Genomic DNA, 12,918 nt, shown 5'->3' on the forward strand with positions numbered 1-12,918 from the left:
GACAAGGGAACAGCAAGTCTGTCCTTGTCAACGTGTTTCTCTGGATCAGCTGGGGAAACAGGTGCGGAAAATGTTTAAACAGTTCTCCAAACTCTGAGTCAAAATGTAAACTGTTAAGATTCTGATGGTTTTGTTTTCTTCACGGTTTCACACATTTTTGCTCCACAGTCCAATTGTGCATCATTCCAGAAATCAGTGACCTGGTACAAAGCTCATTAGTGCATTATTTTCCCTAGTAATAAAAGCTGTGATTGCATCACAATACCCCAAATATTTTGGATGATTTTCCATGGGTCCTGTGATCTTTGCTGGTCACATTTAGCTGCTCCCTCATGATGAAGTTGCGCTTGGGGCTACCCCATGTTTCAGCACATCCATAGGCAGATGCTGTACATGTCAAGTTGCCCTGTGCTGGACCAGCACGTTTGTATGATGTACTGGTTTGGCCAAATTTAGAAATATATCCTCTGAGAGAAGGCAGGTTACCACCCCTCCCCCACCAGGTTCGGGGAATATAAATTTTCCTCAAAGGGAAGTGAAAGAGATAAAAACTATTTATTTAACAAACACACGGGAAAAGGAAAATAATGCTAAATAACAAAATCTTTCCCTGTGGAGAAAAAACCTGGGAAAGTGTTGGAGTTCTCCCTCTGGTCTCCTTGGAGCTGGGGCTTGGCCCAGGGCCAGGCCCTCTGTGCCCAGTGGAAAGTCCTCCTGTTGTGTTCTGATATGGAAGCAGTCCAGTGGAAAAGGGGAAAATCTGGAATTCCAGGGAAAGGAAAAAAATTCAACTCTCAGTTTCTCTCCGGAGAAAAAGAAGCTAAACCACTGGCCAAAAAACTGACTCGGGAAACAGAAAGCCGGGTGCTTCCTCCCTCCCCTGCTGCAGCTATCTCTGTGTGACCTTGAACAAGCTGCAAACTGCTTTGAAAATGTTTTGCTCAGTTTTTCCTTCCCCCTCTCAGGCTCAGTTTAAAGGCATAGAAAGGCACAAAGTCAATTTCTGGGCACAGGGCAGCAACATGGGATACACATCACAAAGTCATCCCAGGACATATGATCATCCCAAACCCTGGGAAAGGTCAGACTGGGGCTTTGCCAGAGTAATGACTAATTTTTCTTTTGCTGCCATGAGCTTTGTCCTTCTGACATGAGCTGTTATAAACCCTGCACTCTGTACCCAGGACACTTCAGACCCATCCCAGGTTCCTTTACAGTGTTTGCTTGCAGAGATTAGTGACTCTAGCTGCAACTCACAAGCTCTGCTGAATTTGTCTCCTGTTAAGACAATTCTTCACTGCATTCCTGTGTCCAACAAATATTCTATTGAATCTTATCTAAAAACACAGAACAGATGGAAGGAAACAAAGCAAGTGTGGCTTACGGGTCCTCTTGTCTTACCTTTCCCTCTTAAGAGACTGATATCAAAAGGCTCATATGGTGTGAATTAGGCAAGATTTACCAGAGACAGTGGAGTTTGGGCTTGGTTTTGTTTGTTTATTTATTTAAATATTATGGTTTAGTATCTTATTTATGGTTTCTAGGCAAGATTTTTCAAATGGTAGTGGTATTATAAAATTAGGAGGAATAGGGACAACACTGGCAGAAAATGCAGGATCTCTCAGTAACTGGACAGAGGATTTTTTTTTTTTTTTAAAGCAAAGCTGAAGTTTAACACACAAAAAGGGTAAGGACTCCTTCATTGTTTTGTTTCATTGACAACACTCAAGATTATAAAAAATATGAATCCAAATGTCCAGAGTTGATTAAAGCCTCATGCTGGAGCTTGTGTAAAGAACCCTTTACAAATCCTCAAATTTTGGTTTAGTTGTAAGATGATGTAACTATTCCTTTGATTCGACTTGGCCATGGTGAAGAACAGTTAAGGCATTTTTAGTTCTTGGGACTTGCATTTGAGTTTCCTTAGGGTAGATTATTCCCTGATATGGGGAGGAGATGACTCATCTGGAGAGAACTGAAGCCCAGAGAGTGCCGCTCCCTGGGGACCCTGGAGAGGAGGGACAGCCCTTGGGCTGAGAGTCTGCAGGTGAATGAGACATTTCAAAGCAATTAGTTTCTCTGGTTGTGTTAAACTGCTGCTGGAGAACATCCAGTTGCATGGAAAAACATTTCCTGACTCACTTAGAATTTCATGAGCCACAAGCCCATCCACGATTGCTGTTTATCTTGTCTAGGAACCAAGACAGAGCTCTGCTTCGTATTTAATTAGATGGAGGAAGGCAAAGAATTTTAAGATAAGATTATCTTCGCCATCACAGCGCTCATGTAAGAAGTTTTCATGGCATGCAAACCAGAGTCTGATGGTAAGCCATTTGTTTTTGAGGACACTGAAAACAGCCTTGCAGAGTAATACTTTTTTTGTTTGAATACTCATATGAATTCTTTTCTGTATCTGAGTAAAAAGGTTAGTTATGTATTATTATGAAAACGAACAAGGAGGTGTAAAGAGATGTGTGGGAACCTGGGGCTCCTGGAGGAATAAACACATTCATTCCTATGGCTGTTGAAAGCAGCAGAAGAAAGACAAGTGAAGAGAACCTGAATCCAAGTTTCTTATTGCTGCAATAATTCTGACAATAATCAGAATTAAGGCACTGGGAATAACAGTATGAAGTCAGCCAAAAGCCAGAGCAATGGAGTTTTACAAACAACAATTGAGTTTATATTGTGGTCTCTCAGTTCCAGTTCTGCAAAGGTTTTTAAGCATGTTTAGGGACTGGCTGCTAGTCCTTGCTGTGGAGGCAGCTGAAATAGCAGAGTTTGAGGTGGCAGAAGGGGTGTGAAGACGATGCAGAACCAGGTTGGAGTCCTGTGAGGTTTTCTGTTTAGTTTAAATCTTCAGTGTTGACACCAGCGTGCAACAAGTGTTGCAGCCACATACCACTCTCACACAGAAACCAGAAATGTCACAAGTCTGCACCACCACAGCTGCAGACCATCCTCTGCTCTGTCTGAGCTAGTCTGATCCTTTGTGACTCAAAACCCTTCAGATCAGTGCTCTCCCCTTGCAGTGAGGTCAGAGGAAGCCTGGGCAATGTCTGTAGAGCTTGTCAGTGTTTACTGTACTGTCCAGGGCTTGCTCATGAGTTGGGGTCCTGCTCTTCTCCCAGCAGAAGGATGTGGAAGGCAGAGGAGATGGTGCTTTAGACTCAGTTTTGCTAATCCTGTATCGCTGAACAAGTTGTTACTCCTATTCAATAAACTCCCTACCCGTGATCTTAATGCCTATGAAATACTGGCTGCACTTTGGTAATGAGTCACGGATGGGTATCAAGTGATGGCTTGGTATGGGGAGTGACATCCTGGGGATGTGTTGTAACCTGGGCAGAGGGGATGTGCATGCACTGGGATAGGCACAAAACATCCCTAAGGAGAACTAAGGTCATCAGGCTGCACACAAATCTACCTTGGTCCAAGCGCATTCTGCATCTCTCTGCTGTTCAGAAAAGGATCCAAGTTGCTCTGGGCCGAAGGGAGATCCACAGTGCTCAAGGGAAAGCTGGAATTCCTAACACAGAGGTGTCTATAGCTTTCCTGCACACCAGTAAAACAGCTCATCATTAAGCATTCATGGTGCCAGACAAACAAGTAAAATTCAGGAACAAGTAACTGCCTTTGTGGCTTTGTGAGGATGTCTGTGTCTTTGCACTTCCAAATGCTGGCATAATAAATCCTGAAGTGCCTTTTTGCTCCCAGCCGACATGATTAGTACAGCTGTTAGCTGGTGTGTCTGCTAGAGAAAACAATTGGCAACCCCTAGGTGGATAAGCACCAGAGGCCTGCAACCCCCATGATTTTCTCCCCTTTTGAGAAACTAAGACATAAAATAAAAATGTTCTTTTTTTCCTCTTCAAATCCATAACCAGACATGATGTAAAGACAGTCACTTCTGCAATAGTATTTCGGAGAGTGCCTGTTAAAGTGAAGATGCTTTAATGTTCTGCACAGCTGGAGCCCCTATGGGGTCAGGCAGGTCCAAGTGTGACACAAGCACCAAGGCAGCACATCCCATCCACTGCCCACAGCCCCTCCTGCCTACCTGGCTTGGGGATCGAGGGATGTCCAGATGTACAATGCCTCTTTTCCACACAGCAGCTCTTCTACAAGGTGAGAAGGGGGGTTGTGGGAATGTTCAGGGGTGCTGACCATAAACTTCAGGCTATAATTGCATCTTTCCTCATACCTATTTTCCCACAGGGAAATCCTGAGCAGGAGACAAATATCCTCTCTGATTTTACCAGCTTTCCCTTCTGCTTTTTTCAACATAATCACATCCACTGATTTCTGCTTGTTTGCAGGTCTTGTTTGCAGCTGGAAGCTCAAAAACATTATTTATTTTCTGTATGGATTCCTAATCTGGAAATGGATCTAATTTGTTTTACCAAATTACAAGTGAATTAAGATGAACACATTGTGTTACATCCGGATACATCATGGTGCTTTCATGACAGAGGAAAAACCACGTTTGTCACTGCTGTTATTTTCTTCTTTCCTCAGTATCATTAACTCCATGGTTTTTCTTGGGGCAGGAGTTGAGGAGCCAGAGCTCCTGCTCTGTTCCACAGAACAGCTCCTGCAGCTGTTCCACATCTTTCATCATTTCAGCCCTTTAAGAATATCCCTGCCAACACTGGAAGTGCTCTTCCCTTGTAGTCCCTCCCCTTGCTCTTAGACACACTTTGATTATCTGCAATATTGCAATTGATAGTATTACTAAATAGTTCTGAAAATTTTCCTTTCGGCAACTTCTTCCCTTTTGAATGGAATTTTTTTCCCTACCTGTAAATTAGCTTTAGGGCCTTGTATGACTAAGGAGAGTAAATACCCCACAGTTCCAAATGAGACAAGTATTTTGCCTTTCCATTTCCTCACCCATCAGGAAGAATTTTGTGCAAAATGCAGGAGAAATGTCAAAGTGATAAAATAGCATTTGTTGTGGTTCAGTCTCTGGTTAGATCAGCTGGTGTTATGGAAAACATTCAGCACTATCCTGACTTTGTGGAGGGCAAATATTTTATAGGTACCACTACTTCAATGACAATTTTACTGACTGACAAATACTACATCAGCTGAGGTTTTTGTTATAGTTTCTTAGTTTACTGTTTTAAACCTGAAGCATATCTGAAGTATATTTCTTTGCTAGGAAAGTTTGCAGTCTGGATGTGAGATGGACTCCCCATACTGCATTTATAGGTAAAGACATCAACTTTAGTTTCTTGCCGCCAAACCACATTTATTCTGAGATGCAGTAAACACTGCTCCTTTTCAGAAAATTTGTCTAAAGCAACTGATTTGCAAGATTATTTTGTGAGAATAGTTAAGATCTCAGCTTAACCAGCTGTGGTAATTAGCACTCACTAAGCCTGTCTTTGGAGAAATACAGCACACTGTCTTATTTTAGTTCTTCCATAATAAGGACTGAGAAAATAATGTAAATAACCATTTATTTACATGCTCTCCTGAGCAGCTCCTTGGGATGGGGAGCCTGGGGCAGTCTGGGCTGGGTGTGAGCTGCCACAGTGGTGATTTCTGCCCGCCCAACTCCCAAGGTGTGTCATTTTGGTAAACACGGGTGATAAATTTAACTCGTCATCATGACGTAAGCAAAACCTGTTGTCAGTCAAGGTGGAAGTGTATGCTACTCCCTTCTTACAGGAAGGGCTATTTTTACTTTAATAACTCATAGAGCAGCCTCCTGGGCTCCTGCCCAGGCTGATGGGGCAGTGGTGGTCCAGGGTAGGATGCTGGGGAAGCTGCTTGGGCACGCCTTGCACTGTGGCAGCAGGTGGCTTGGCTGGTCCTGCGCCCTGCCAGAGCTGCTGGCAGCAAGGCAAAGGATGCCCAGGACATGGCTTTGCAGATAGCTGACCCAGGTGGGTAGAAAGCCTTTGGTCACTGTTTCGTGCTGCAGCATGGAGGGAAAGGGTATTTGCAGGAAAGGGTGAGAAAATGACCCTCATTCTCATCGTGGCTGAGCTACTGTGGTGCTTTATCTCCTGGGGCTACAAATGTTCCTGAGACAGGGAACACACCCAGAGCTCTCACCAGCACAGTGCACAGCGGTAAAGTTTTTTTTGTGTTATATGGTTGTCCTCCTATGGCAGCAAATACCAACGGATATTTCATGTCAGGGAATATGTCAATAAAAACAAATAAATGTTCCTCCTCTTACCCAGCTGCCAGGTCCAATGCTGACCATTGCATGTCCCTGCATGTGCAGGGCTGGTGCAAGCAAAGGACTTACTCCCCTCCACTTCCTTCTCTGCTCCTTGCCAGGTTACAGCCACAGTTGTGTGTGCTTGATTCAGGCAGTGCTCTGGATTACAAGGCAGGGAGCAGGCATGGGCTGCTCCCAGATGGACAAGCTTCCTGGTATTGACACAGTTTCTCATCTTAACCTGCACAACCACTGTCTTGGTTGTGCCTTTGAAGACCCCTCACCCTAGGAAAGTTGGGCTACATGAGCCTGCCTGTGCTCCTATGGGATGGCTGGGGGTCTCCAGTATGGGGCTGTGCCGTTGCCTTCCTTGGGATGGAGCCTGTGCTTTTTGCAATCCAGTATACTGCTTGCTGCAGATTTGATTCTGGCACTTGCTGATGTAGCTCTCCTGGTCTCACTGCACTTTGTGAGAGAAATAGGAGAAAAAAGAGACTAAATTTACCTGGGCCAAGATTTACAACTGGAATTTTTCAGCCATTCACAAGTCCTGGCATGCATGAGCAGGTCTGGGGCCAAGGCACTTACTGTAATTTCACCATCTCAACATAGGCAGGAGGAGATGTTCCCCATGCCCTGTTCTGTAGCAGCAGTGATTTCCTTCCAGGTGAGTAACAGCAATGCAGCAACAGGCAGGGAGTACAGGATGCTGAGAGTGGGGACATCTTCATGTCCGTCTCTTCCTGCCTGTCCTGGTCACCACTGGACATTTCTCAACCCAAGTCCCACATTTGCAAGCACAGGGCACTGTAGTGTGACTTCTTGGGTGCATGTTGGGGTTTTAGGAGTTCTCCCTCCATTTTCTTTTTCTCTTAAAGAATTTTCCCTATATATTTGTCCCAGGGGGACAAATTACTGGGTGCTTAAGAAAAACAAAAGACCTGGCCATGGAGAGAGGGGTCCAACTGGCTACTCTCTTTCACCTGGGGTTTTCTTGTGTAGGGTGCAGGGATGCTGCAAGGTTTGAACTGGGAAAAAGAGTTGGGTACAGCCCCTGGTGGGCGGGTTTTTCTCAGCGTTCGGAGGGAGAGGAGGGTGGCCACAGTTGTGGAGGGAGTTTGTCGCTGCTGCAGGCTTCTGCTTTCGGCTGCCTTCCTTCTACCATGAGTGGAGCTTGCTCACTGGAGCGACTGTTACACTGGGGCGCTAACACCCTACCTCACTAAAAGAGGGACCTTTTCACCATCTGCTCAGGTGCCTCAGGGAAAAGCCCGGGATTCCCAAGCTCGCCTTTCCCTGCCCCACTGGGACCCAGGCTGCAGCCACCCTGCCCCCACCATTGGTTTGAGTCTTTGCTACTCTGTAGCCCCGCACACCTGGCCTGCCAAGACCTCCCGGGGTTCCGGTCGCAGGTCCAGAGTTTGATACATCTTGTCCACCACCCAGGATTTGTGCTCGTCCCTGCTGTTCCAGCCTGCTGTTCCCGAGGGTCTGGCCAGACACTGGGATGGGCTACCCAGGGGGTTTGTGAAGCCTTTGTTCCATCCCTTCCCAGGATCCCAGGCCGCCATTACCGTGTGCTCCCTGAGCTTGCTCCAGAGTGCCCCCTACAGCCGCGGGGGAACCATTGCACCTGCCCTGCTCACCGGGAGCCGCCAGCGCCCCTTCCAGCTGCGAGCGGAACTGCACCCGAGCGGAAAGGGCCGGACAGCCGAGAAGGCTGGGACTGGGTTTGTAGTTTTGTTTGTTGTTACTGCCAGAGTTATTGTTGTTTGTTTGCCTGTTTATCCATATATATATATTAGTAAAAAACTGTTGTTCCTATTCCTCGTATCTTTGCCTGAAAGCCCCTTAATTTCAAAATTATAATAATTCAGAAGGAAGGGGGTTGCATTTTCCATTTCAAGAGAGATTCCTGCCTTCCTTAGGAGACACTTGTCTTTCAAACCAAGGCAACCTTTCAAACCTCCCTGGGTGTAAGTACTGGGTGAGTAGTCTCAGCTACCTTGCAAAGGCCACTTGTAACAGGTGTGCACTGCAAAAGCCACTGTTTGAGCTAGCCATCGCTTACCTTGTTTTTCAGGGTGTCTCTGCCACTGTCCTTGTTGTTGTCTGTTATTGGGCTTGTTTCCATCAAGAGGAGCCAGAGTCCTTTTCTCATTGTGCTGTTGGTGACAGCATGCAAATGGCATCACCATGGTAGCATGATGGGGTGTAATGTATCATCATTAGAGTAGTGTGGTGCCCAGTAATGTGGTACCCAGCTTGCATGAGAACAACTGCCAGTCTCTCACCAGGCTGCATTTTAGCAGACCTCATCTCTCCATCAGTGATTTTAAGAGAAACTGTTGAGGAGTTAGCTACTTGTGCTGCTGGCAGTTTGCTTAACTCACTAGTTGGGCCATTTAAAAGCAAGATGCTCACAGGGTAAGAGGATGCTGTGGGCATGGGGACTTCAGCCCCACATCATTTACCCCCTTAATCAGGAAGTTTAGAAGAGATTTTTAGTTTAAAACCTACCAAAATTAAAGAAAAAAAAAGTCAAATTAAATAAGCTGCAAGTGTAACAAAGCAGCTCACACCAGCTGCTGAGTCTTTTTGACGTTAGAAAGCACATTTGGCTCTCACAGAAGAGAAGAGTGTAATTTTGAACTTCCAGTCCTTTTCCCTCTGTAACAACAGCTCTTTTCCCTTCTTGAAACTTAGCTCACTGCTTTTTACAAAATCTCTTACAGGTAAGGAAGCTTTCAGGAATGAAAGAAGGCCTACAGATTTTGATTAAAAGGTCCTGGTATGGTCAGGATGCTTTAAAAAGGAGGACATTCCCAGGCACATATCGTAAGTGGATCTGTCAGAATGATTCCTTTGGCTGCGAACACACAGATTGAGACCCCAGTCTACATCACCCAGAACTGAACTCATGTGGTGGGGGTTAGTGCTTCCCCATGCTGGTGTCCAAAAATAACTGTAAATAATTGTAACATTGCTAGCCTGAGCTCAGCAGTTTCTGTGCCAGAGCGCGAGGTGCTGTGATCTTCCAAGAGTGTCTCGTAAGCAAAGCTGCTCACCAGGATCAGCCACACACTCACACACGCGTGCACACACAAACGCATGGGTAGCTTCAGTAATATGGGTTGATGGCAAAGAGCCAGGAAGGATCGTTGCATAGAGTTCCACAGGTGGAGGTTTATTGCATCCACACCAAGGAGTCCAGAGGCAAAGACAGAGAACAATGGAGAGTCCAGGTTTATGTACAAGAGTGGGGCGAGCACCAGAGACCAATGATCTGAGGGCACGGGGGCGGTACAAAGGTGGGACTAGGAGATGGGAGCCAATGGGGAAGCTCTGGGGGAGTGGCGAGGGACAAGGGCCAATGGGGGGAACCTGGAGTGGAGAACTTTCTAGGACATGAAACGTATAAGGTAGCAAGGGGGTGGAGTGGCGAACGGCCAACCAGGAATGCTGAACTGGGGTACATTACCGTGACAAAATAAAGCCTTCTGGGAGAGGCTTCTCTTCTCACCCTAACCTAGACTGAAGTCTCTGGTACTAGTGATACCATGATGATGTTTTTGCCTTTTCTTTTATACCCCTTTTATGCCTTTTTACAACTTCTATATTCTTAGCGCTTTTTGCCTACATTCTTCGACTTGTTTGTCAAGCTAGGAGACTAAACATTTTAGAAGCTTTGTAATTAGGGATCAGTGTGCCCCAGACCCCAAGGTCCTCTCCAGAACACATTCTGTAAACTAAGATAGAACCATCCAGGGGAAGAGTGCTTGTGGAGGGGGGCTCATTCAAGCCGCTCACTGGGGAATTTTTGATAGATATAATTAGTAAGACCTATAATGTTAGACCAGGTCTTTTGGGGGTGTGCACTGTGGTGTGCACTGAGGTGTATTTGACCTGGACGTGTGCACCTAAGGATCCTTAAAATACATAAAAAGGTAAAATCCCTTTTTCCCTTCTAACCATGTTTGCCTCTTGATTTTAAGACCAGGAAAAGGCATCACTAGGGACTGTCTTACCCGAGAACTCTCTTTGTCCCTTGTACCACAGGCTAACCGGTCACCACAGTAACTCTTGTAACTTTTTGTCATTCCCTGTGAAGTAAACTGGATTAGCTTAATTTAGTTATCATAAATTTCAGACTAAGCTGAAATGTCTTTTGCAAGTCAAGTGGTTTCGTAACTCAGAAGCCACCATGGTAAGATATCATTTACTGTCAGTTTTCACATGCTTTGATAGGTTTTATTGATTAGTGATTAATAATGCTGCATAAATTTTAATAAGAAGTTGGGGCTATATATAGTTGTGGTGACAGACATGTGCAATGAGTTCCTCCTTTATGGGTTGTGGTTTCACCTCCTTGTAGAGATATTTCATTAAAAGATTGTCACTTAAATTTGGAGCCCTAATGTTTCTGCCTTGTGACATCCTGGGTCTTCTCCAGCCATCCTTCCCCTTGCAGGTGTGAGTAAATCCATGGCTGGATATGATTTCATGGATGGCTCACTGTCATGCTGCAGTTTCTTGCAAACATGAATTGTTGGTTATATGCCAGGAGTTACTCATGAAAGGTGGTGGAGATTTTCCAGTGATGGATGGGGCTGTTCAGCTGCTTGGGAAGAAAACTCCTGGATGGTGCAGTTGTATGCTCTGACCCAGTCAGCCTCCCACCACAGGCAGATGCTCATGGGGCTGGTGCCGACTGCCTGGCAGAGGCCGTGCTGTGGTGGGCTTTTAATTCCCTGAGGGTGGCATTGCCTGGTCCTGGTGGCACAGTCCCAGTGTCTCCTAGGGCTGCACAGCGCCCCATGGTCTGCCCTGCAGCACCCAAATGTCGGTCTTTCATTATTACAATGGAAAGACTTTCCTGTCCCTGTCATTTTACAGGCATTCACTCTCACATGCAATAAAAGAATACAGGAGAGCAGGATTTTTTAATCCTGTTATTACTGATGACTTTTGGGAGTAGCAATACCCCACCTAAATATTTTCCCCACAGGCTAATTTTTTCAGTCCTCTAAGCAGCTGCGGAAAGAGAAGGCTGAACTCCATTGTACATTGACAGGAAGTTGCTGTAAGACTTGAGCATTCATTACCCTTCTCCCCATGATCCCATTTCACACATGCTGCTGCAGAATGGAAACCCTGCTCTGTCCTCCACAGGTCTGAGGTCATCAACACCGCAAGGAACATTGTCAGGATAAAGGTTTGCTACATCATGATTGCACTGACTGTGCTGGGTTGTGTGACCATGATCATCACAGGCAAAGAAGTGAGTTTTGTTTCTGAGGGAACTGGTTCACCTAATGTATGGTCTATGTATGTTCTTTGGAAATAAGCACGTGGGTGACAGGTGTATGTATGCACAGGATCTGTATCACCCCTTCTCCAGAGGAGACATTGGCATTGGGAAGCACAACCTACTGATTAATGTGTTCCTTCTGACCCACTCTGCCATAAACCTATGCAGTGCTCTATATGATGGTGTCTCAACAAGAGGTTGGGCCAAAGGTGATGGAGTAGCTCAGACAGTGTCAATGGCACCTGGTTCTGTCTGGCATCTGTCAGTCATGAGGTTCCTGTGGTCCTGCCTGCCTAGCCTGGATGCCACCATGGTTACCAAGAGCTGTGACCCTTCTCCCTATCCCATCCCACTGCTGGGTCTCCAGTTTGACTTGCAAGTCCCAGTGCACCTGTAAACAATTTACAGTACAATTCTCCTGCTAATCAGAGCTGCAAATGCTGAAAATGTGGGATAACAAGGAAACAGATTAACTTCTATCACTGCAAAATATCAAAAAGGACAGTGAGGTGTCAAAGGAAGTGGTGCAAATGTGGGGAAATTTAGTGGTGGCAACTGTGCGCATGCAATGATTTCCACCAAACTGTTTCCAGGCTGTGAAGAAGGATCAGACACTGCTAAGGGTGAACACAGAAAAGAAGGCCAAATGGAGGGCTGAAGTGGAGAAAGATCAGGAGGCAGCTGTCAGGAAGTCACAATGACTTGGAACAGATTAATTTTAACAGAAGGAGACAAATGATTTGCACATGTGGCATATGGACCTGTCTTTGTTTAACTCTATAGAGCTTTTTCACTGGCACTCTCTCAGAGCAAAGACTCCACTGCTTAAAAACTGCTCCATGTGAACTGGGAACCCCCTGTGGAAACTCCAACTGCTTTCTGTGGCTTCTGGTCTTTGGCACCAGGTTCATCTGATGTACAAAAATCTCTCTAAACTGGAAAATGTGGGAAGGACAAATGCAGGACTCCCCAGCTCAGGATCAGCTTTTCAGGGTGCTGCTGGTACTCAGGTCTCCTCACAGTCAGGAAGGACATGGCCCCACATCAGGGAGGATCACATTCTGTGCAATGCCTCCAGGGCAAACAGCCTTGGCCAAAGTGACCTAGAGCAGTGGGAAAAGCAGTCTGAAATATGTTTTGCAACCACAAAGACATCAATTATCTCTCTGTCTCAATTGTTTTTAAGCCTGCTGCCATCACTGTCCCCTCTCCCTTCCACCAGCACCTCGTGGGATGCTGTGGCAAGGGGAGAGGGGGGGCATGAGCATGAAGAGGGTCTGGGAAGATGGAAGAATGTGAACAGACCCTGATGACTGATTTGGGCCAAAAGGGGCTTTAGGCCAGAGGAGATGGTGGTGGTGTGAAGTGCTTCCTGTGGGGCAGCCCAGGGAATCCATGCCTGATGCAGGGAGCCTGGTCTGGAGACATC

The 12,918-nt window shown here is 45.9% G+C and overlaps 1 protein-coding gene across 1 annotated transcript; it reads left to right on the forward strand.

Annotated features, from left to right (window-relative positions):
- The first annotated feature begins 5,762 nt into the window (after positions 1-5,762).
- LOC125333021 (protein FAM162B-like) lies at positions 5,763-12,190 on the forward strand. Its single transcript, XM_048318487.1, is given in 5 exon segments — positions 5,763-5,787; positions 5,790-5,894; positions 8,914-9,016; positions 11,351-11,459; positions 12,083-12,190. Coding segments are annotated over 5 exon segments (450 nt in total).
- Positions 12,191-12,918: the final 728 nt, after the last annotated feature.

This window comes from Corvus hawaiiensis, chromosome 14, assembly GCF_020740725.1.
Source record: "Corvus hawaiiensis isolate bCorHaw1 chromosome 14, bCorHaw1.pri.cur, whole genome shotgun sequence".
Taxonomy (NCBI): Eukaryota; Metazoa; Chordata; class Aves; order Passeriformes; family Corvidae; genus Corvus; species Corvus hawaiiensis.